The sequence below is a fragment of the Phymastichus coffea genome, unplaced genomic scaffold, assembly GCF_024137745.1.
Source record: "Phymastichus coffea isolate CEN01 unplaced genomic scaffold, Cenicafe_Pcof_1.1 PCOF00117, whole genome shotgun sequence".
Lineage (NCBI taxonomy): Eukaryota > Metazoa > Arthropoda > Insecta > Hymenoptera > Eulophidae > Phymastichus > Phymastichus coffea.
Genome location: NW_026706928.1, coordinates 259,660 through 284,593, shown reverse-complemented (window position 1 = coordinate 284,593; position 24,934 = coordinate 259,660). Strand labels below are relative to the sequence as shown.

The 24,934-nt window shown below is 45.1% G+C and overlaps 3 protein-coding genes across 4 annotated transcripts; all 3 read right to left on the bottom strand.

Annotated features, from left to right (window-relative positions):
- Positions 1–768: 768 nt before the first annotated feature.
- LOC131670894 (uncharacterized) lies at positions 769–4,974 on the bottom strand. 2 transcript variants are annotated; one of them, XM_058946873.1, is made up of 11 exons: positions 4,443–4,904; positions 4,221–4,375; positions 3,905–4,119; positions 3,693–3,837; positions 3,425–3,616; positions 3,038–3,353; positions 2,797–2,977; positions 2,562–2,725; positions 2,260–2,463; positions 1,920–2,087; positions 769–1,851 (listed from the first exon to the last, which is right to left on the bottom strand). In XM_058946873.1, the coding sequence occupies exons 1-11, from the start codon at positions 4,537–4,539 to the stop codon at positions 1,526–1,528; spliced, it is 2,163 nt and encodes a 720-aa protein (XP_058802856.1). In that variant the 5' UTR covers positions 4,540–4,904; the 3' UTR covers positions 769–1,525. The 2 variants fall into 2 exon arrangements, with proteins under 2 accessions (XP_058802856.1, XP_058802857.1); XM_058946874.1 differs by lacking the exon at positions 769–1,851 and having other exon boundaries at positions 1,936–2,087; positions 2,177–2,463; positions 4,443–4,974.
- A 3,420-nt stretch (positions 4,975–8,394) lies between these two features.
- On the bottom strand, positions 8,395–15,353 carry LOC131670869 (C-type lectin 37Db-like). The gene is made up of 5 exons (XM_058946845.1): positions 15,275–15,353; positions 10,255–10,359; positions 9,453–9,565; positions 9,149–9,384; positions 8,395–8,522 (listed from the first exon to the last, which is right to left on the bottom strand). The coding sequence occupies exons 1-5, from the start codon at positions 15,351–15,353 to the stop codon at positions 8,405–8,407; spliced, it is 651 nt and encodes a 216-aa protein (XP_058802828.1). The 3' UTR covers positions 8,395–8,404.
- A 6,012-nt stretch (positions 15,354–21,365) lies between these two features.
- Positions 21,366–24,175, bottom strand: LOC131670867 (putative ankyrin repeat protein RF_0381). The gene is made up of 3 exons (XM_058946844.1): positions 21,790–24,175; positions 21,496–21,506; positions 21,366–21,419 (listed from the first exon to the last, which is right to left on the bottom strand). Exons 1-3 carry the CDS (start codon positions 24,173–24,175, stop codon positions 21,366–21,368), a joined length of 2,451 nt encoding a protein of 816 aa, XP_058802827.1.
- Positions 24,176–24,934: the final 759 nt, after the last annotated feature.

Here is a 24,934-nt window from a genome sequence, read left to right as displayed (position 1 = left end):
AAAAAAATTTTTCCACAATTAATTCCAAATGAGTAACATTGGAATAATAATTAATACTAACGAAAAGGCCAAACAATTGATTTACCGCTCGATTCGCGAGCGCATAAATTTTCCGCGGCAGCGCAGCGTAAAGCGACACCGCGCGCGCAACTTTGCGGCGCGCGAGCGAAATAAACACATCGGAAACGCATTATTGAGGACAAGAGCGAGCGAGACTGTTAAAACTCGCGCTGTAAAAACAAAGGCGAATTGCGCAAATGAATAATTGGCTCGCGATGCCTCGTTCGTCTGCTCCTCGCGCCGCGCGCGACTCCATCGGAATGGACATCCGCGCGGGGGGAAAGCCTTCGACGGCGGAGGAGCTTTCGCGCGCGCGACCACTGCTCCCGCGACGAGTGTCTGCCGCGGAACAGTTTGCTCGTCCTTTCTTCTTTTTACCTCGCCGACTCGATTTCCTTCGACGATTGCACGCAAAAGGAAAAAAAGACAAAAGTACAAATTTCGCAATTCGCGACGATTGCCGTTCTCATCCGACGCGAAAATGTAGTTTGCGAAAAGATTTAAACTGCTTCTCGATGCGACTAATTACGCGAAAATTCGTTTTTAATTAGAGGTATTATCGTCTTACCGCGAATAGCTACGACTGTCCAAATAACAACGAGTCCCATTATAATTAGTGAATGTGTCTCGCATGAAGTGTCGGAAATCTCCATTGTGAAGGATTTTTCGGGGTATTTAAATGATTGTTTAACTAGTTGTATGCGAAAATAAGCCAAGCAATAGTTAACTAGAAATTTTAATGACGCAAACGTCTTGTTTTCTAATTCCTTTCACGACGAATGGAATTTACACAATAATCATTGATCGTAATATTTACATCGTATCCGCCGATTACCATCTTATCATTTCAGGATGCACAATCAGCATGGATGAAATCTCAAGTTGAGAAAAAGAAGCGCGATGTATCCGCGGTCCCATTGTTCATCAAAAATTTCGACTTGTTTGGATTCCGAAGCACTATGAATTCGTCGTGATTATTTTCCGACCATTCGATGCAACTACCATATCTTATGAATTGCGCATCGTCAGGGAATAACAAAGTATCGTTTATCGAAATTTCAACAATACTAATTATTTTTCCGTCGGACGACGTCTATAGCGTTTCAAATGAAAGTAAATTTATTTTGCAAAGTAACGAAATGCATCTTGCAACAGATGGAATTTCTTTATCGCGAAAGTTCTCATTCGCGGAGGCGTAGTCGGTAACGATAACCGAGAATCGATTTGAAATTAGACCGCGATTGTTTTCCGCGATCTCCGAACAGTTACGATCGGCCGGTAACGCGCGCGCAATCAAAGCTGATTGATCGCTCGCTCGCCCGCGAAATAAGAGCAAAGCGCAGAAGTAAACCGCAAGCAGACGAGCGGCGAGGCTGCAGGCGAGCCTGGCTCGATTGTAAACGGATCCGTGCGCGCGCGCAGCGACGAGCGTCGCGCCGCCGTGAGTACATATAGCCTGCGCTCGTCAGTTTCTCGGCTCGCGCGCCTCCTCGTCGCCGTCGAAAGCCGCGTTGACCGAGCCGCTGCGATCGCTGCTCGTCGTCGCCTCGACGTCGTTCGGTTCGCCCTCGATTGGCGGCTCCTTCTTCCTGCACTCGACCACTTCGCCCTTCGGCTCCGCGGGCTGCTCCTCGACGCTCTTGGCCTGCGCTCGCTTCTCGAGGTAAAACAAGTTGAAGCAGAAGTACACCAGTCCGGTGATCAGCGCCGCGCCCGAGAAGATCCGGTAGGTCGGTCGCGTGCCAAACGCCTTCATTAAGTAACCGCCGATCAAGCTACCTCCTCCTTTGCCTATTTCGTCACAAACGTTTTCACGTCATTCCTTTGCGCTCGATCTTCGCTCTCGATTCTCGGCTTACCCACGGCATGATGGAGTCCTCCGAGAAGACCTTGAATCGTGCTGTCAGTCGTCGTCGTTGACAATTTTGCGGCGTAGGTCACGGTCGCGGTGGATATCAATGAATTGGTGATGGATTCCAATGCCTCGAAGATCAGACACAGCCGTGGATCGTAAATCAGGGAGTATCCTGAAAATCAGCGGAGCACCCTGTTCTGATTTGTTTTCCAGCATGCCGCGCCGTGACGCTAATTATACGGGCGAGGTGTAACGACAAACCGCTGATTTTGGATGCTGCGAAGCTCCCGAACGAGCAGCACCCGACGTCCTGAAATAGAGCGATAGACGCGTATATGACCCACCTAGCAATCTGATGGCATAACAAACGAAACCAGCGAAGATGACGTTGGCGTGGCCGATCTTGTCGATAATCGGCCCCGACAGTATCAGCAATGGAACACCGGCGATGCCGCCGACCGTCACGGTCATGCCCATGAGCGATCTGGAAGCGCCCAGGTCTTCCAGGAACCAGAAGAGGAACGACTCGATGTATCCCCAAGCGATGCCTGCAACGTGCGCGCATCCACGGCGGTGAGTTGGTTGCGACGACGGAAGCGTTGCGCAATAACGCGACTCGGCGACGCACGCGACGGGGCTGACGTACCGAGAACCGAGGTGGCAATCAGCAGTGCCACCACCTCGACGTTCCTCAGCACCGTCCGCACCTCGCTCACGACCTTCGAGCTCGGCGCCTTGAACTGCAGGTCGATCAGCGTCATAAGGAAGCTCGTGAAGAGCTTCAGCGCGAAGTACAGGTAGAACGCCGGTCTGCGAATCGACGCCTGGCATTAGTGAGCGAGTCGCCGCGCGGGCGCGCCTTTCCAAGCGGCTGCGGTCACCTCAGGTCGGCGTAACTCTTGCCGCGGCTCGCGTAGTCGATGAGCAGGCCGGACAGCGGCGAGGATATCATGCCGCCGATGCTGCCGTAGATCCGCTGCAGGCCGTAGTCGGCCTTGTGCTCGCGGATGATGGCTATGACGGCGCCCTCGAACATCGGGAACGTCGTGCCGCTGATCACACCTGCGAGAACGCGGCGTTCGATCGATTCGTCGGCTCGGCGTTAGAAGCGCGGACCATCACCTATGAACACGCGGACAGCCAGGTACGTCCAGAAGGTCAGCCTGGGGTTGTGCTCGACCACGAACTTGGCGTTGCTGCAGACGTCCTCTCTGGGCGCCGTGAACACGCAGCTTCTGCTGCATCGCTGCAGCGCGGCAACTCCGTCGGCCAAGTGCACCTCCACGCCTGCGCTTTCCGTCGGCACGCCGCCGTCCGAAGGGCATCCGACGCTCGCGGCTACGTAACGACGACGCTCCTCGGCTTCGTCGAGGGCCGTGGGCTCGATAGCTCGGAGGCTCGCGTTGAACGCCACCGCCACCGCTTGCCCTCGGCCAGTCTACCAAAGTTTATGTCACTTTCAGAGCGCGTCCGCTCGTCGTAGCTCTGGTTGTCGCTCGTGGAACTCACTGCCGCCGATCCAGGCGCGAAGGCGCACGCCGTCGAGTTACGTCCGACGACACACTCCAAGCCGAACGGCCGGGCAGGCCTGTGCGCAGGGAAGAACAGAGCCTCGCTGGAAAGGCGCCGTATGACGATTTCGTAGCCCTCGATGTTTTCCAGCTTGCGAATCTCCCGTGGGTCCTGAGGCGCATCCGTCCTCTGTGAACAATCAAACGTCGTCCGTTATTCGTCCGACGAGAAGCGGCTTTCGTATTCGCGTGTAGCTGGATTTCACTTGAGGCATGTCACTCTCGGAGATCGCGTAGTCGTAGGTCGCCTTCGACTCGGTTCCCACGTTGTACACGGTGAGCTGGTAGCTACGAGACGACAGGATGTCTTCGACGTGAGTTTGGTTCAGAGCACCCAGTGGACATGAATAGCTGCGAACAACATTAGTAGGCTTCGTTTCGTTCTTCGTCGCTGATGTCTTACGGTAAAGTCACTCACCCGCAACTCTTGAGCGTCAAGTTCGCGTTTGCATCCGAAATCGAATCGCAAGGGTAGTTCTGATAGGCTCCGTAAATGAGGTTGCCATCGTCGCTGCAACCCTCGGTCGCGAGCACGAGGGTACTGGGGTACTGCACGTTCGTTCGGGCAACTGGCACCACTAGCAACAGCAGGGCTGCCGCGCCGCCGAATGCCGAGAATAACGAAAGCATCAGCTGGAAGGAATTTCGCACAAAACAAGCGTGACGTTTCCGTTCGGCGAAGCGCTTTGCGACTGCAACGTCGGAGCTTCCTCCCGCCCAATGACAATGATTACCTTGAAATTGCCGATGCGATCGGCGAACAATCCGGCGATAGGCGGCATGAGGATGGCGATGAAGGGCGTGATTGAATTCATAATAGCCGTTTCCTCGATGGTGATCCCCAGTTCTCGCATGTGGATGGTCAGGTACGGATAGAGTACGAACAACGCTGGAAGCATTTTCAATTGCCATGTCAAGCGGAATGTTGCCCCGTCCAGGCGCATCCGAAAACTTACTGGAAGCCTTCACAAAGAAAATGAGCTTGAGCGGCATGAGCTTCCTCTGCCGCATGTCATCGAAGATTCTTCCGAAGCAACCCACGATTAGCTTCATGTTGCTGGCTGTTATCAACTCTTTTTTCCAGCTGGATCAATTCAAGTCGATTGCTTTCGTACGATCGCTCATCGTATTTCTACGGCCCCCGCACGTGTCGTCGACGTTTATCAGGCGCGAATATTATCGGCAAACGAAAAACAGCGACACTCAAGCAATCGAACGAGAGAGGCAGCCTCTCATTGTCGCTCGCCAAGTTTCGTCCGCGGATGTTGCAAATAAACGATGCACGCTGGTAGAAGTTACGTTGGCAACTGATCGCCTGCTCTCTGCCTCCGTAATGCCTGGGTACTGTCTTGGTTCCAGTGAGCTTGCTCGGCTGAATTTCAGCGCTGTGCTTTTTATGTTTATTACTCAGCTAAAAAATGCCTGCAATGAGCTTGCTATTTTTCCCGTTACGTTTTCGCGCAACGAGATTTATTGTCTTCACTAATTTGTCTCATCGACGACGAACTCCTCTTCTCGACGTAGCTGACCATCTCATTTTAATGATATAAAGTTACGTGGACGAGGCATCCGCTTAATTACATTAAAAGTATAAAAAATCATTCGAGTTTCCTACATTCGCTAAAAATCTTACATTGTGATATGCAAATTGTTTGCCGTCTCACATAATCGAATATCCTGTCATGCAATACTATAGCTCAAGAAAACCTTATTTCGCGTAAGTCGAACGTCCATGTTCGGTTGTTGTTTATAATTTATTAATTTTAACAATGTCGATTATAGATGTAGACTTGTGCTTGCACCTTATATACACTTGAAAAACTTTTCCCTGAATTCAAAGCATCCGGGGAGAATTTTAAATTGCTCTCCTTTATCATTTTTTCCCCTCGCTTGCTGCGTGCTTGCGGCTTTCTTTATTAAATGTATATCAAGTATTGAAAGAAACACCACTAATTCAAGACTATTATTGTTTCTAAAATTAATAAAAACAACGTAGAGATCAAACAACTGATTTATGCTGAATGTCAAGTACAAAGCAATATAAACTTACCGCGAAAGAAACTAAACAAGTAAGGCATTTGAATGAGATTCCCTACTGCCGGATTAAAAAAATTTACACATGAAAATATTTTTGTGAGGGCTAAAGTTCTACAGAGTAATAACTAATAATTTTACATTTTGTTCAGATGCATATCAAGAATTTTAAATTATAGCGATACGAGTTAATTATTGTTAATGAATACTTGAATTGTCTAAATATAAAAACATGAATTTTTTTTCCGATAACATTGATAACAATAGCAAATAATACATAAAAAATGAATAGAATATTTTTCAGAGGCTAAAAAATGTGTCCATCAAAATTATTGTTTTAATGAGAGTTATTACAATTAAAAAAAAAAGAAAATTTTAATTTTTTTTCTCGACATAAAGATTTTTGCGACCGATTATTTTTCATTTTCATGAATTTTCAGATGTTTTACATAATTGGCGCGTCAGTAATATTATTTATGCGCGATTCAAATGAATTGAAAAAAAAAATTATTTCTTCTTCTGTTAATGTTAACATTCCATACAAGGTTTACGACAAGGAATCATTCTAACAATTTGACAACAATGGCGACACGTGAGCGAGCGAGTTGTAAAGTCAAAGTTTTTTTTTAAGTTATATTATACATTTGCTTATTGCATTGGCTTTACGAAACTGATCTTCAATATAATTCAATTTATTTAAATGTCAATGATTGTCAAAGTAACTTCAAGAAATTACTATACAATTATAGATGTACGTAATCACCAGCGTATACATAGTTTAAATGTTTTAGATAAACAACGTACAAATAAAAAAATTCCTTGCATTGAGAACAGTCGAGTAAGTGTGAGCTTATATTTGCGACCGACTTCCAGAGTTTTCAGCATTGCTGATATTTTTAAATTCTGCAATCCTTCATTATGAGTATACTTATTACAAACACTTGGATTTACATAACGGAAGTTATGATGTGTTTTTTTTCCGTAGTTAAAGTTTGAATAAAAAGTTTGTAAGCCAAAAATTTATGATAGCGTCGTTTATGGCAGTCATTTATTTGGAACGGGATGGTGCATGGCGGATAATCGATTTTTATTGGCAAATATTGTGGCAATCAGAGAAAGATAGTAGAGAGAAAAAACTTCGAAATAAAAATGAGTCTCAACGATACGACGACTCGTTATTTCACTTTTCTCGGCGATGGTTTAGAATCGGAAATTAAGGTCGCTCCTATAGCCAAATTAGATGTCAAGGATTCCGATATAATATGAAATATAACCAAACTATTCTGTGCTCGTCGACGCCGAAAAAACACGTTCTGATTTCATTACTTGTGAATTTCAAGCACTGTCGAATCCCACGAATGAACTTCTGCCATTTGAAACGTAAATTATCCACTATCCTTCAATAATCGATATCTACAGGTAAATAAAACGTTGAATATAATTTTACACTATATGTTTCAAGTAATGTTGCTGCGTGTTTTAATTTTTGTTTCCTACTATAAAATTTTTTCAAAACTGATTCTTCGTGTATTATTAAAGCACAATTGGCAAGACAAGTTTTAGTACCAACTAAAATAATTAAAAATAAGTGTTTCATAAAGTTTGAAAATTGTTTACTCTGAGTCGACTAATTTTGTGAGCCAGTAATTTTACAATTGTTTATGTATATACTACATTTCCGTCGCACAACGTATACTCAATATTATATAATTCGGTTAATTTTCGGACAATTGACTTTTATTTTCATGCAGTCGTTGGGCTTGTCCATTGTGGTCTTAGCAAAAGGTAACATTTATCAAGCACGGCAGTGAAGAGAACCCGTTCTAATGTCACTCGAAAGCTAACTGTGCATTTTTGAAAAATACCGAGGGACAGAAAGTATCGACCGTGACCTAGATATCAGGACGAATCCATGTATATATACAGATCGTCGATCCATTGCGCAATCGAAAAGAAAAAAAAAACCAAACAGTTGCACACGGCAGAAATTGCGAACTAAAGGTCGCGCGCGCTCGCTGATAAACCGCAATGCGGCATGGAAAACCGAAAAAAATTTTTTTTTCCAAACTGCGTACGAAATTAGTCGCGCTTGATCAAGTATAATTGCTTTCGCGTGCAATAAGTTTCGCAGTACAAAAACGATCGCTCTGCAATATTCCGCTGTAGATCATTGACCCGCTGTCGATAATGCAGATTTTTCGCGCGTCTGGAAGTTATTTTTGTTTAATTATTATTTTTTTTAATTTCGCTTAAAATCTATGACGAATGTCTAGCAAGTACAAACTATATGTAAAAAAAAATGCAACGCTAAAATATAAAGTTACAGACTAGGACAAAACGCATCGTACATACAATTGTTAACCCTGAATTAACGAATCGAGGAGCGATTCTTACTTTTAGACAATACATTTAGTCGTTGAGTGTTTTGAAGTGCTATGCATAAGTAATAAACTATTTACTCTAGCTATGTTTTGGTATAACAACAAAAATAACCAACGGCGCATATTTTCACTGCCTTTGAGTATTCTTCAACAAAACGCAGACGAGAGGTCGACAATCAATACCGTTATTTTACAGATTTCTTTTTTTTTCCATGCCAAACTGTATAATTTTCTTTCATTTAAAATTTTTCGTTTTCTTGTTACTGGTGAACCACTTTCGCACACTTGCACCGACGGCGTGTCGTTCCACGCGGATAATCGCGACGCATGGAGATTAGTATCGGACAATAGGGAGAGAACGGAGCGTCGACGCCGTTTATTTATTTTTTTTTGTTTTTTTTTTGCCGGTTATACAAATGCCACTTGTTTCGCATTAAGAATCTCAGCGAGAAAGTCTCTTGGGTAAAGTGATATCGCTCTTTCTCTCGTTCGCTTCGAGTCCTTCACTGCACTTCGCACACGAAGAACGTTTCGAAACTGCACGGACTGTCGTTCCATTTTAATCCCTTGCCGTCACGGTTCCACAGCTCCAAGCAATGCTCCTCCTCGCCGTTTTCGTACCTGTTTTAATGAATATCAAATGATTCATTTGCTCTGCAATAATAGTTTCGACATTAATGCGGAATTTCCAACGAGAAGCCCATTTTCTTAAACTAAATGAATTTTCACATTTTCATTCAAGTTTGCCCGGTGATTTGGCTTTGATCTGACGATCCAAGCGGTTTCCACGATTGATACTAATATTAAACGAGCGCGGTCGCAATCATTGTATTTCAAGAGGACCATTCGAACGGCGAGCCCGCGTCGAGGCGCGTCGTTGGCTGGCGCTAGTCGTGCAAAAGAGAGAGAGAGAGAGAGAGAGAGAGCGCGCCTCCCGCGTTCCGATTGCGCCTCCTCGTCGGACACGCGCTCTTTGCGTAAGTCGCGCGCGCCGGCGCGAATAGCCACTCGCATCGAAACCGGCGGATCTCGCTTTCTTATCTAACGGTCCGATTGATCCGCGAGGAAAGCGCGTTTTTCCTTGGCACTTTTACGCGATCGGCGCGTTCGCGCCTCGCCATTATACCCCTGGACTCGTGTGTTTACCGTCGTTACGTAAATGCCAATCGCGCCGCGCAACGTCGCCGAATAGCGAATCGGTGCACGCGTCGGGTTGCGCAAGCTCGAGCGGCGTCGCGGCTGCCTACCGGAAGTTGTTGGGCTCGCCGGCGTTCCAATTCTCGAAGGTGATCGGCCTGCCGTTGGCCATCCAGAAGAACGTGCCTTCCTCCGCTTGATCGGTGCCCGAAGTCCAGAAGTGCTCGTGCGCCAGGCCGAAGTCCCTGATGTGCTTCTCGAGCTTGTCGTTCTCCTCTTGCGAATTGATGCTCGCCAAGTGCATACCGTGGTAGCGGCAGTATTGGGCCGCTCTGTACCAGTTTGCCTGCGCCAGTTTCACGTGCCCGAGTTAGCTTTTATCATTCGATCCGCAAAGTCGAACGACGATTTTACCTTGAAAAAGATTCCTAGGTAATAACGTTTTTCTCCTAGCTTCAGCAGCGGCATTGTCCATCTTGCAGCGCCGATGCTTAACGCCGCGTCGTCCGCACAATTCGGACAGTCATCTGTAACACGTTGAAAACGCAAATTAAGAATCAGTTAAATACATTTTCAATTCAAATCAAGCCCGAAACGATCGATTTAATATTCGTGCTTATGTCAAATTATTAAATGGGGAGTCGGAATTCGATGATAAATCTGATTTTTTTTATCTTATCTCGGAAGATGTACAATATAAATTCCCCTATTTTTTTTCTATCATCATTGATTTTCATCGAGATATTTCATTTTTAATCATCATCTCTCTCTCTCCAACTTCTTCCATTTATTCAGCAAAATTACACGATATCTTCGACCTGTCATCGAAAACAAGTAAATCAGTGTAAATTAACGTAATATAAAACAATATTCCACGCAGACATCTGTATTCTAAAAAAAAATTAAGAGACGCTGATTACCATAAATCACGACATGGCACGTGTCGCTGCGAGCGCGACAAAAAAATCATAACAAGATTCCTTCGCGTTCGATGTTCTCGCCGCTTACCAAGTCGAAGCTCGCGCACGCACTCTTGTGCAAAGAGAGGATAATGATAATTAGAAAGCGTATTGACTTCGAAAGATACGCCTCTTCCACTCTCAGCACGACAATATATTGCCGATGGCAATGGGCAATCGTTTCGCTCTCGGATTCCTTTTTCTTTTTTTTCTCTCCTCGACTTTACATCCTCGCGCGCCGATTCATTATTTATCACCTTTCGTGAGCGTCGACTTCACTGTATCCACCGATGTGCGGCAAACAACACTGTTCGTCGAACGCTGGTCAAAAGGATATCCCGTGATCTGTCGCGTCTTGTCTCCTTGCCGCGCGAGAAAAGGCCGGAAATTTCCCGATTTTCCGTAGTCGACGCGAGCGAGTTGGCGAAAATGACGGTCGGTGATTTACAACCGTGGGATCGGCGGCGCGATAAAGTAACGTTTGATGACTTCATACGTTGCTGATTATTAAGATTCTTAGATTGCCTTTCATTTATACGTTCGTTCCAAATAAATTATCGACACTTTCCCAAATTCGAAGACTTATAAAACTTCAACGTCCGGTATTATAAAGCTACTTTGAAAACTAGGCGTGTCCCGACTGAAATACCCAAGTGTTTGTGAAATTATTAACAACTGACGACCTATAAGTTTGAGAGTAAATCGAGTCTGATAGTTTCATTTGAATTCTTACGAAGGTTTCATTACAACAAAATTTCTTACTTGCGCAGCACTTTTAATCTTCAACGGCCTTAATTAGGAAATTTCAAGTACAATTCATTTATATAAGAAAAATTTGTTGTTTTGAAAAGATGTTTCTTAAAGAAAGTAACAAAAACTTTTTTAAATATCAATATATTTTTCTTAAATAAGATTTTTTTTTCAAATAGTAAGAGAAAAAACTGCTTATCTGTTGAAAATAAAAGAAAATGTATTTCTTATTTTAAACTAACTCTCGGGCTGTTCGATCTTAGTAACGCGTACAGTTTAAATCGTAGAAAAATAATCATCTTATTTTAAGTAATTTCTGTTTCCTTTGCTAGAATTATGTACATTTTCAATCGTACATTAGTCAAACTAATCTAAGCTTAACTTGTAAGCCGTTGTCCAACGAAAAATTAATTCAACAAAGGAAATTTAAATATCTTCCTAATCCCATACAAGGAGTTGACCTCGATAATGCCTACTAAAACATTCATCAAAAAAGAAAGAGAAAATAAATGAAAGGAAACAGTCAAATTTTCACGACGTCCCAATGGTGATTGTGATACACGCATGGAGAAAGTGAGTAGCCGATGGACAAGGTATAACGAGGATATATCTGGTAGGTCGATCGACAAAGGCGAAAATCGAACACAAGGTATGTGGGTCGGCTTGACTTCCGACTCGACGTCGTCTCTTCGCGCTACTACAGTAGCAACCTGTTCCGTCAGCCCATTCAAGTTTTCTTTTACTAGCAGCGGTGTACGTACATTTTTGAAAATTGATGTTTGTAAATAAAAGAACCGCTGCTGCCCAAGATATTCCAACACGGGCAAAAAAAAGTCCTTTAATTAAGAAAAAATTGTTGTCGCATCCCATCGGTGCGTCCGGCCCTTTCTCCTTTTTTTTATAGTCCCCTGCCATACGAAGTTGGATTGGTTCCCAGCCTAACTGTTAAGCCGCTTGCCTCGGGGAAAACTCGTCACTGTCCTATAACCCAGGCTGCCTCTCCCTTACTATGTTCCTCGAAAGACGAAACGATCTGCTGGGGTCGATAACAATGACCGACACTCTCGCCGGAACATCGGCAACCGTAAGCTATTTTCTTATCAGTCAAATATATAAATCTAGCATACTTATTCCGATACAGCGTTCTGCGATTACTTACCCCCGCTCACGCACTACTGTTTTAAAGATGAGATATAATTTTTTTTAATTTTTATCCAAACGTTCCCCCATTCGAAGAAAGGCCGTATTTTTCTACGATTCACGTAAGAGTCAGGAGCCAAAGTTTCCTCCTCAAGACAGAATAGCCGTTTCATAATTCGACCGCTCGAAGTGACGACTTGGAACGGGGCACAGAGTGAGAGCCAGTCGGCGCGGCGGCGGCGCGAATACGACGACGCAGAACGTAAGAATGGAAGGCGCGCGACACGAGAGCGCATAGCGGGCACATCGAGGCAGTTTTTCCTGCTCGTCGCTCGAGCGCATTGTGCCGCCGTGGATTTCCGCGAAAGTCGGCTTTCCACAGAAAATTGCAAATAAATTGGCCGGCTCGCGAACCCCGCGAACGGAGCGAGTGGTTACGACACGCGCGCGAGTCCCGTCCGCGAGAATTCGCCTTCTCTCTCTCTCTCTCTCTCTCTCTCGCTCTTTTTTCTTTTCGAGGGGACGCGAGTTTTAGCGCTGCACCACCGTCGACCGACGATTCGCGACGGTCTTGCATCGAGAGCGAGCGAGACAATTGGAAGAGCCCGTCGGATCAGCGGGGAGTGGCGAAACGGCGCGTATCCGCCGCGCGAGCATTGCGAAAGCGAGCGATCCGCACAATGGGCCGTGCGCGCGTACGTACGTATAGGAAGTGCATACGCGCGGCAAGGCCTCTGGCGCAACGTATCGCGCGATAACGAGAGCCGCGTCTTCTCTGGACACTCGCGAGCCGCGGTCACGCCGACCCGGGCACCGACGTCGCTCGGCCCTGAACTTGCCGCGCGTCGATTTCCATCCGCCCGTCGACGTTTTCGCCGCGCGATTCGGGTCGAGCGCTCCGCGAACTGCTAATCCGCGCGCGTCACGGTTTCAAATTCGGATCAAGAGTTCTTTGTCTTTCCTTTCGTATATGAATTGCATCTCGCACGAACGCGCGCGAGGACGTATTGCGTTTCGACTGGGTCTCGCGTCTCCTATTCCCGGGTATAGCCCCATTTAGATTGATTTTTGACAGTCGCTTCACGGCGTTATCAAGTCGGGGCTTCCACGGGTTAAGGAGCGCAAGCTGTGGACTAAGGTGCGTTTGCGCTTTCTGTCCGTTCTCGCTGCTCGCGATGTGACAATCTCCCACGACGACGCGCATTAATAATTCATCGGAACTTTGCTTCGACGGGCGAGTTCGCTTCTCGAATTGATCGAACAAAAAGAAAGAAACGTATTTCTGTTGAAAAGCATTTCTGTTCTGCGACGTGTACAGTTATGCAAGGATCCTCATTAAAAACTTTCGCGCTTTTTTTATTTGGCGTCCCAATTTTTCGTCGTCAATAGTCGCAGCAGCGATAAGATCCATCGATCGCAAACTCCTCTGGCTCTGGCGCGCATAGTTTCGTTATCCGAGTCGAGGTCAGACCGCACGCAAACTTGAGATTTTACGGAGCCGTACGCTTTCGTTGGGAAATTGCGCGCAGGTGCGGTCTCGTAAACGAGGCATTACGGTTCATTAAAGCGGGGCCACGAGCGCGAAATTCGGAGCGACGATCGAACAAAAGATCGGCACTGCTGGAGTTGAGAGAGCGAGAGAGAAAAAGAGAGAGAGAGAGAGAGATAGCGCAACCGAGTAGTCAAGCCAATCACCCAGACGAGCAGAGCGAGCAGAAGCAGAGGCGAGAAAGGAACGCGTGCGAGAACTTACATGCAAGCTCGTTCTCGAAGTGCTGCGGCTCAACGCTCTCGTCGATTGGACTCGACTGCTCGAGCGTCTGCTGTTGTTGCTGCTGCTGTTGCTGTTGCTGCTGCTGCTGCAGCTGCTGGTGCTGCTGCTGCTGCTGGCGCGTCGCATTGCCGATTCCGTCGAGCTGACGCTTTTTTGCGGCCCTCGCCGCGATGGCAGAGTGCGACGCGCGGTAATTACTGGCTGCGAGATGTAGTGCAAGTGTGATTTTACACAAGCGAAGGTTTTAATGATGAATTGCGAAAGAGAAAGCTTTGATTAGATGAATCGAGCAGCGGGCGGTTTTCGGTACTTTTACGTGGCTGACTTTGATGAATGGACGGCCTATCCGGCCGTCAGGCAAGTATCGCCCCATCAATACCCGAATGGTCGAGAGGGGATCGTTGGCATGGGAGACCAATTTCGGCAGACGACCAAATCGATGCCTCTTTCATTCGGTTGTTAATTAGTGGCGTTTTATAAGATCGAGCGAATCAACTCATATAACAGGAGCAACGAATGAAAAGAAAGCGCATGAGTAGAAACGAAGTAAAGTATGGGCAACGATGAAGAGGTAAAATATCGGTGCCGTGCGGTGGACATCTCCGACGGCTCCGATACGTAGGTTTCAACGAGGATCGGCGAGCGGGTCGATCGCGAGGGCTTTCCACGATAATAATTACGGCTAATTCGAAGAGGCGGCAGCGTCGCGCGAAACGAGCATCCAAAGACAGTTGGATCGAGCGTCGTTGCTCTATTTAAAATCGAAGTGAAAGTCGTCGGCTTGTTTTTCACCCGCGGCGCGCAGATGAATCCACGCGAGCGAAGCTCTTGCGAAACTCCGCGCGCGTATCCATCGGGCGAAAGGGCGCGCGTTTTCTCGCTTCGGTCCGCGGCCGACTGATAAGAGGCTGCGCGCGTGGATCCCGCCGCCTTTCCAACGGATCGCGCCGTCCGCCGATTTCCCTCGTTAACGCTCCGCCGACACTCGGATTGCCCACCGGGCGCGAAACGCTGCGAAGCTTCCATTCCGCAAATATTGCGAGGCGATCGTCTAATCCGCTTTTAATCCTCTGCTGGCGGCACAATGGGCTGCGCGCGTCTACTGCAATTGGTTGCGAGCTCGGGGAGGAGAAACGAAATCGAGGGCAGCTCGGTGCGGTAAAAGTGTTGCGGGATTGACCTTTTTTGTCCGCTGTATCGCTGCCGTGCGATATTTGGATGTGGAAAAATCGGCTTTCGAACTCGTATGGTAATTTCTATGTTTTCGCGTTAATGAGCTGAATATCCTTGTACAACTAGAAAGTATCTTTTAATAGATTCGCAATGACGAAACGACGAATAAATAGTTGACCCTTAACATTCCGCCACGTCGTAAGCGAGATGCGCATCTTGAACCCTTGAAGAAACTTTCGAAAACACGTTGGTATCTTGTTTGCAGTTATACTGTGCCTGTGTACGCCTAATTTCGACTGTAATTCCGTTGGTTTTTGCGCACGCGCTGCCGCGGGCGACAGTGCTCGATGAAGACACCAGCGCGCGAAGAACTTGGCCGAAACAGAGGAAAAAAGGGAAATATCGGGGAGGCGCGCGCGACCAAGGGACGCACAACTCACCGTTAAGCCGGCCGGGAACAGCGCCGACGAGGGCCGCGGACGTGAGGCACAGCAGGCTGAGCAAAGTCGGCGCCAGCATCTCTGCGACCTTGCCTCGGCACTTGATTACACACTCTATCGTTCGCTTCGCGCGGCCGGACTCTCGGCAAAACTTTCACGCGCCGCGCGACTATCGCTGCGAGGCCCACGACGGCCACAGGCTGAATGCTCGGCTGTAACGAGCTGCCGCGGCATTTCTCTTTCGTTCGGGACGGGGACGACGACGACGACGACGACGACGACGACGACGACAACGACAACGACGACGACGAAAGGTGGGAAAGAGGGTGGGGAGACACACGTATGACCACGGCTGACTGCATCGGCGTCGTCCTCTCCATACGCACCGGTGCGTATTAGTGTCGCGCTATTGATATCGAGTGTATTGTACGTGCGCGGCGGAGACAGGATCGAGCTGGCAGAGTAGTGTAGAGATGCGATTGCGGAATTGCCCAGTGGCGCTCGGACGTCTCGTCTGCAGTCGTTCATTCTCCGATTATTGCTTTTTCGCGAGATCGTCGTGATTTTTTTGATTTTCCATGTAGATTTCGTAAACAACTACATAAACTATGTCTTGATGCACTTTACGTCACATTGAAAACGCAGAAAGTTTAATATTTTACCGATACTAAGAAAGTGAAACTCGTAGACTTGGGATTTTTAAAAGTTTTTAGGAAAAGTCCCTAAATTTTCGCAGATAAGCCGCTAAAATTTTTAAATTTTAATAACGTTTAAAAATTGAAAAAAAACACCAGTACAAGGAGAAACATCATATCTTATGAAACCGCCAGATTAAAGTTTTAAACTTGGTCAATTGTACACATCTACGTAGTGGCATATTACCAATCAATATAAAAGGTACTCGTGATGGATTTTGTTTTCGTAATATTCAAATAATAACCATCGATCTGAATTGTAAGCAAACATCCAAGCATGACAGTAACGTGATAACCGTCCTACCAACATTTTTGAAATGAATGATTCGCAGCTCGAGAGGATGATCGATGGGATTTCAAGTCTGCAAGTGCAATTACCCTTGAAGTGTTACTGTTCGAAGGACTTATGTTACCTATACCAGTTCGGTCAGTAAACAGGCGAATTGCGAACATCGGCGATGCATGTAAGGTTGAACATTTTATCATATCGAATGTTTTACTTCTGCTTATACGGAAATGCGTGAATTTTTATGCATTTTCAATGGGGATAAATGATGCGGACGAGGTTCAATTCAACATTTTCACTTCTCTTTCCAGGAACAAAGGATTTTTTTAAATTCTTCGTTTCAACTTTTTAAAAATGTTGACGAACTCCCAGAATCCTTCACTTAACAAAAAATTCCTTGTCTGACTTCATTCGCGTCGACATTTCAAGAACAATTTAGAATTTTTTTCCTGATTTCGCGTTTACCAAGTCTTCGCGCAAATCGCATTTTAATTGCTAGTTAAATAAGTAAAATTGTATTTTTCCCGTGGAAAAAAAATGCAAATACTTTGCCAGGGGAATTTCGACATTCGGGTATGCGAGAGCAGTAGAAGCTTTGTGACGAAATTACGTTGACTGTAGATTTTCTAAAAAGCGTCGCTTTAGAACGATACCAGAATGGCATTTCAAGAGTAAAAATTGTCACCTGCCTCGGCTGACCGATGCGACAACTGGTTGCCGTAAATGCAATTGTATACGCATCGGAAATACGCGCAACACAAAAAACCCATGAAGGATCCACGTTGAAAATTGCTCTCGGTCGTTTCTTAAAGTCTGCCAACGAAACTCGTTCTGTATATGTCCTCTGTGTCGCGGACTTGTCTCCGTACTGCGACCTTATTAATCCTGCGAAGAATGTTGCAACGAAAAAATCTTCCTGAAAATAGTCGTAAATACTGCTCTTGCGAATGTTTCTTTTTGCAGCGGGATTCTTTACATCGCAAAGAGGAAGAAAAAAAAATTATGAGCATCGCGCGAAACTGGTTCTCCAAATCGAACCACCTTGGTGCTACAATTCATGAATATTGCTTCCTTGAAGGGGAAAGCCTTGAAATGGGGATCGTTTTGAAACGCTCAGCTGTATCTTTTGTTGCACTTAGAAGAGCAATTTTTCCAATTGTACAACGAACGTCCTGCTTTCAAGTTTCATTTGATTCGAGACGCCGAGCAGTTTTTAAACACATTTTTTACTCTATATTCAGTCATTTTTATTCAAATGCCGAGGCTATTCGATTGTAATTATCACGAAAGGCGATCGCGATCAGACGAATGGTCTTCAGGCATTCTGCTTCGGACGTGTTCGGTATAAAATGCTGAAATGCGGCCTCGCAAAACACTAGCATTGTTTGTCTGCTGTTAAAACAATTTCAAAATGTAAAGAGTATTTCCGTCTGTCTCGAGAAGCAAGTTATCCATTCCGTTCGACGCCCATCTTCATTTAGAAAATTCTATCACGAACGTCAATAATGGAATTGGATGGGAGACGAGGGCCGCTGGCATCTGCGGCGTGCACGCCGGGTGCAGTCGGCGGCGTCACTTCTCTTCCTTCCGAAAGCGAGGGAGAGAAAAAGAAAGATCAACGACGACGCTGGGAAACGTACGAAAGCTCGCGGAGTCTCGCGGCGAAAGTGAACGTGCCGCTGCGAGACGAGGCGAATTTTCGCGGCCGAGCGCCGAAAACAAACTCGGTTTTCCGCTCGCAGGTGCGCGCGCGCACGGCCGCGCCAAATCGAACTCGGCGCGCTCGATAACGAGACGTTTTCCCATATAGGCAGGCATATGGAACACGCGCGCAAGGGCGCATTCCGTTACGCTCTTTTCTCGAGCTCGTATACGCGGAGAAAGTTCGCGCTTAGTTTATACGCAGACGCGCTTGTTGGCCGTGTGCGAGTCGATCGACTTCTTTTTTTTTTTCTTACGTGTAGGCAAGGAAAGTACGTTTAACGGTTTGGCGGGGTTTGGCGAGGTAATCGATGTTTGTTTTCCTTTGCGCTGGGAGAAGGAAGAATCCAAACGAGAAGGTGCTCGGCGATAGAGTAAAAATGTGCCTTCCGGGACATGTTAATTCGTTGTGGCGAGATGGTTGCATTATTCATGCAAAACGGTGAGTGTAGGTACGTACGATAAAATCATCCGAATGGGACAAGTTGCGCTCCAGAAGCATTCTAGATAACGCGGGAAAAGAAACGTGTCTGTGGTCGAAGGTTAATTGTCGAAGAAAAGTAGGCGGAACGGCAGATACCATTGTAGCGCTAAATACCTGCGACGGCGATCGAATATGTAAAATACGCAGTTGCAACGCGAAACAATGAAGTTACCATAGACGAATCGGGCGCAACCCGAGACAATTTATCGCTTGTTTACCGACTGTAAGCAGCTCCTTTGTCAGCTAATTAGCATCAGAATTCACTCGCTCGGGCGTCTCGTAAAAGCTTACTGGCTCGTAAAATCGAGAATGGCCGCTGTTTTCTTTCCTCCACGACGTACGGCCCATTGCAGTCGTGATTCAGTAGCGATTGCCAGGACCGCTAATGCGCCGCGCTTCGCAAATTAATCGATCCGCTGCGTGACTCTCTTTCGCCCGTCGTCCGGTGGCGTCGATTTCAAAATTTTCATTTTTTTTTTTTTTTTTTCATCTTCGGACCACCGATCGTCTTGATTTAATAACTGGCTCAACGAGGTTGGCGAAATAATCATATCTATAATTCGATAGAATATATAATTGGAGACGAGTTTTTCGTTCGGACGAGCATACGTTTGAGTGAAATGCTATGACGTCGAGGGATCGCAAGGACGCAGTGTTCGACGCCTCGTAATTACGCTCAACTTCGTACGTTCCCGCGCGCCATATGAATGCGAGTTAGTTTTTGTCCGCACGCCGCGGCGAAGGAAAGAAAGTACGCCCGACGAAGCCAAAGCGAATCGTGGAATCTCGCTTTCGATCGACAACGATGCCGGGGTTCCGGCGTCGGCGTCCAGCAGTCTCGACGCGGTTACCAATTTGACCCGCACCCAGCGCCATCGACTCGAGGAGACAACGGCGTGTCCGCGCTCGTCGCCTCGGGGCAGTCGCACGTCTCGACCTCGCCGAATTGCAAAAAAAGAACTCTCCTCGACCTTTGCGCGAACCGCCGGCGCCTCGGGCAGATGACCCGCGTGAAATCCGAAACTTGCGAAAAAAAATTAGAGAATAGCTTTCGACGACCGGGGAAAGAGAATCGATTAGGGGCACCAAGGCTCTCTGGAACTTTACTTTCACTCGATTAGAATCACGAGTCAACGCATATAGATGTGCATATATATATGTTTCGCTCAATGTTGGAACCTTGAATGAACGACCGACAAGGTCGCAAGATCTGGTCCGACTTTTGCTCGGGCTACCGGTTTGCATCAATGCATTTTTCCTTCCGAAGAAGAGGCGCGCATTTAACAAAAGCGCCTTGCACGCTGCCGCGAACGTCGGACAATTGGCAATAAGGCGAATTACATTATTTCTTGATGGCCTCTCCGATCGTTGAAAGCGATCGATTAAAGAAACGAAAGAAAAAACGTGAAGCTCTCACCGGTGATTTTACTGCGTATACGCACTTCGTTATTAACTTTGATGAATCCTTAAAAAGTGAGGAACGTTGTAATATATACATTCATAGAAGCATAGTTCTGTAAGGAGTTTTGTACGTTTATATTCGTTGGCAATACATTCACTTACCTTTTCTTTATTTGCTTTGAAGCAACATTTTTCCTCCTTTCTTTGGAACAGGCGTATTTAACAACTCTACACGTGCAATGGCCGTAATTCAAAGATCAACAAGTGAGGCAATCGGCTGAAGCTAAATCGGAGGAGGAATCTGCACGGAGAATCCAGCTGCGTTTGTTACGGAATCCCTTAGACACTTTCATTTTCTCGCCAAACGCGACAAATTGCAACTGACACGTGATGCTTGTTTACTTGCTTTTTGCGTTACCGTTAATTCATCGCGCGCAGACTCGTGTTTTCTTTTTCTCGATATGATTCAATTGTCTTTGCAATCTTGCTCGGTAGAATCATTTCTCGATTAAGCAAAAATTGGGAATGCGACTTTAAAATTCACGAATTAAGCTTGAAATTTCCGGAGCAACAAAACGAAATTAAAACGAACAAGTGACTGAAAACCAGTCTCCTGCTCGGGAAGATTTCGTGCAACTTTCATTTGCTATGGCGCGACAAATAGTTGTTGAAATTCGCCTGTGTATTTGTAGTGAGCAACGTATATTTATTACAAGCAAGTTCTACTATTTTTTTTACTTTCGAGTAACGTCAAATCGTGCGATTTCTGCTTCCTTTTTTTTTTAGATTTATATCAGAAACGTGTTTGTGCCCTAGAATCGATATATTTTTTTGGGCGAAAATTGGAGACGAAATGAAATAAACCATTTGGTTCTTCATGACTTTTTTATTCGAATCTTGAAAAATTTATTATTACATAAAACTTAAAGGATGAACAAAATTAAACAAAAATATACACTTAATCATGAACAAGATTAAACAAGAATATATTAAATATATTAAATACACACTATTGGATAAAAACTAAACTATAAAATATAGAAAAAACTAAACATTGTATCCGATTTCTTCTCAATTTCAAAGCTAATGTTCAACATTAGCAGAACAGAAAAGTACTGAAAAAGAAAATAGAAAAATAAATTTTATGTCGACAAAACATTAAAGTTCTTGATAATTAATTTGAATAGTTTGTTTTACCTTGAAATTGTATAAATCTGTGGTACTGAAGGTGCAAATACAATTTTTTTAATAATGACAAAAACAAATTCGAATCACTTGGGAAATAAAATATTTCCTATCATTCAATGCAAATATTCGGCGAGGCGAGCTCAGTCAACTCCAAAGTCTCAAAAGCCGGTTTCAATGAAGATTTTCGTAAAAAATCATTTCACGAACCTAGGAGAGTGAAGCAGTTCCTGTCGATCCTCGCTGTACACGTAAGCACTTCTAAATAGAATAATTCTATATTACAAAGGCAATGAGTTATCCATTGACATAAACAAAATCTTGGTAAATACATCTGATTTAAATTATTTGTAATCTCTTTTTGGAATTTAAGAACGATGACAAACATTTTCTCTAGAAGAAAAAAGAAATAACACAAAATATTAAATATGCAATTGCATGATAACGCAAAATTGTTGAAAATCATTACCTTCACCTTACCTGAAAATGAAACACGTTCTTGAAAAAACATATAGTTGTTATTTTCCAATCATTATAAACAGGTCTCCATTGCTCAAATAGGCAAACATGTATTCTACGCATATCTCATGAAGGCGGATATTTGTCAAACGATCCCACGCCATTTTCGCCAACGGCAACAAGGATCTCCTAGTCATAGTTTCCTGAAATTTATTCCGAATAACATTTGCATATCTAGGAAATTTGGCATCTAATCGGTGCGAATAAATAAATTTCCGCAAATCTCTGCTCTGGAGGTATATACGTCTTTGATTAACATCCGTGCGCAGCAACTGGTAGAGTGACGTGTCTGGAAAGTCTTTCGATGTTTGTAAGATTTCCATTTCAGCCAAACACTCATTGCGAATGTTATTGTATCTTTGTAGCTGATAAATATCTGAATAATCGTCAATGGAATTTCCTTTCAGGTTGGCAACGTCGAGCTTGACCCAATGCTTCAGCAAAAGATCGAGTTCCGAAGTTTTACGGTGATGCAAAGTGTCTATAATAGGTGGAATATCACGAGGTTTAATGAACCTACATCTGCTTTTATTTGTGGTGTAGTTGCGCCACACTGACATCTGCAGAGCCGTGCAGCCTTTAGGAGTACGCGCATTGAAATCAGCGCCAAACTCCAACAGAAAATTAATCAACCTTTTGTTTGACTCTGATGTGTAAGAAACGGCCGCTAAATGTAAGGCTGTGAAGCCATAGTGATTCCTGGCATCCACATTAGCGCCGCGTTTTACTAATAATTTAGCCAAATCGTTGTAGTACCCGTTGACCATAAATAGCAGAGGCGTCTCATATCTGTCATTTCTAAAGTTGACGTTGACGCGGTATCTAATTACCATTTTGAACAATGCCAGTCCGTTTTTATCAATTACTCTACTTTTGTGTTGATAAGCGAGTAAGTGCAGCAGGTTATTGCCATTATTGGTGATCACATTGAAGTCAGCACCATGTTCTTCCAAAAACTTGACCACAGGGAGATTGTGAGTTTCGATGGGACGAGCCAGCGGAGTTCTTCCGAAATTATTCGGTTCGTTCACTCGTGCACCTCTGCCTAGCAGAGAAAGCGCGATCGACTTCCAATGTTCGTATTCCGAACTGTTGCACGTAGACCAGTACTCGACTACCGAGTAGAACAGTGTCTCGTCCCGACTATTTCTAAGATCAACGTCGGTCGCATTCTTGAGTACGAGGTCCAGCAACTTGATTCGCGTGTCGTTTTTGTTGTGCCAGTAAAACTTAGCGGGAAGAAGTAGGTGCGCGAGGCTATCACCCTTTACGGACACCAGGAAATCAGCCCCGTTGTCTCGCAAGAACTCGGCCACGTGCAAATTCCGCGCCTCGATCGCGCAGAACGCGGGCGTCGCTTCGTTTACATTCTTTCGGTTGACGTTCGCGCCTTTGGCTATCAGGAGGCGGGCGATTCTCTCGTACTTCTCGTTGTGTATTGGCTTGGACTTGGACCACACCTTGATCAATGCGAAGAACACCGTCTCATCTTTCGCGTTTGTGAGCTCCTCGACTTGCACTTTATCTAGCAGTAGCTCGAACAAAGCTTCATCCGTCTTGGCGCTGATCTTCACATAGTACCCGTGTGTAATGAACTCGTGCATCAAAGTTTCGCCGAAGGACGTAATCAAGGTGAAATCAGCTCCGTTTAGCCACAAGAAGGCGATTACATCGGCATTATATGTCTCGATCGCATGGGTCGCGGGTCGCAACCCGAATGTGTCTGACTCATTGACGTCTGCGCCTTTAACAATTAGTGCGCGGGCAATCGCCATGTAATAAGGCACATCTTTTGCCGTCGCTTCTGTCCATTTTCTGATAACGGTGTGAAACAAAGTCTCCCCGTTTTTACCTTTATAATTCACGCATCTTAAGAATTTCAGTAATGTGGTGATTATATTCATGTTCAGTTTCTTCGAAATTGCTATTCCAATAGGTGTACGTATGTAAACGTCTTTTGCCTCCGCGGACAATCCCCTTACCAGCAACATGCTTATGATCGTATTATTGTATCTTTCGCCATACCAATTGTTATCAATTCCACAGTCATCGTCCTTTTTAATCAGAAACAAGTGAAGGAATGTTCTCTTCTGGTAATCTACGAGGTCCAACTTCTTCGTGTGCTTCACCAAAGTCGGAATAACATGTTGCAAGTTAAGCTCGATCGCCAACTCAAGTGGGATCCTATCTTCTTCGTCGGTGTCATCAAAGTCGATTTCCCTCGATGCCAGCCACTCCAAGAACTCGGCCGCGTCGTTCTCAGATTTTCGAATGTCGAAGTTATACGCGGTGATACTGTCAGCCTCGTCTAGTTGCCTATTGAATTTCTCGTACTCGTCATCGATGAAATAGTGAAGGATGCATTTGTTCTTACGATTGCGCAATAATAAAAAGTCTATGAAATATTTCATTCTACTACTAATTGCCAATTGTAGAATCGCTCTGTGTTCCCTTTTCTTAATGTCTGAACGAATGTCTCTGTCCAGGAAAATTTCGAAGGCTTCTTTCTTTTCGATGTCCGTGTAACTATGATTATGTAATATTAATTCAAATATCTTGTCGTCAATTTGACGAGGATTGTTAATATATAGGTGTTTATAGTTGTACACTATTTCGGAAATCTCTGCCATCCTTTTTTCTGCAGCCAAGAGTCGTTCCTTCATTAGATTTAAATTCTAAACTTGATTTCTCAAAAACTTTGATCTACTTTGATCCTCAGAACCTGTAAAAACTTTAGTACGAATGAGATACACTGACGTTCGCGCGAAACATATGCATATGTATCGTCATTAATATTTCTAAGAAATGTCAAAAGCGAAAAGAAAAAGTATGTAGACTGATGGCACATACCCCCGGGGGCTCCCCTAACTCGTCTCGCCGAAACCGATTTGCTCTTAAATGTTGAAACGACACTGCTTAACGGATCATCTCGAATAAATTAAAATTCGCATTTGCCTAGGAAAACTCGCGATGAAATATTCTAGAAATGTTTTGTTAATCGAGGAACGCGCAATCTACTGACACTATCACTTCACGAGAAAGTGAAAACACAATTACCGTGCTTCTTTCATATTACAGATTTACAAGTGAATTATTCATTGGAAAGCGAGCACAAATTACTCTTTAAGTACAGTTACTTCATTGATATTGTTACTTTATTGATAAAGACTTGTACTTTAATAGATTTTTCGTCGCTAATGATCATTCGAGACGCAGATAATGACCGACCCGTAGTGGCCGCTTAGCCGTGCACAAACCGAGCCGAAGTCCCATTTCCTACCTGCGCCCTCCCCCACTTTTCCGCCATAGATAACTTCGGCAGACTCGCTGCCCGGCGCGCCTCACGCTGGGAAAACTCACGCCACGGACGCTCAAGCAGATGTGTCCGT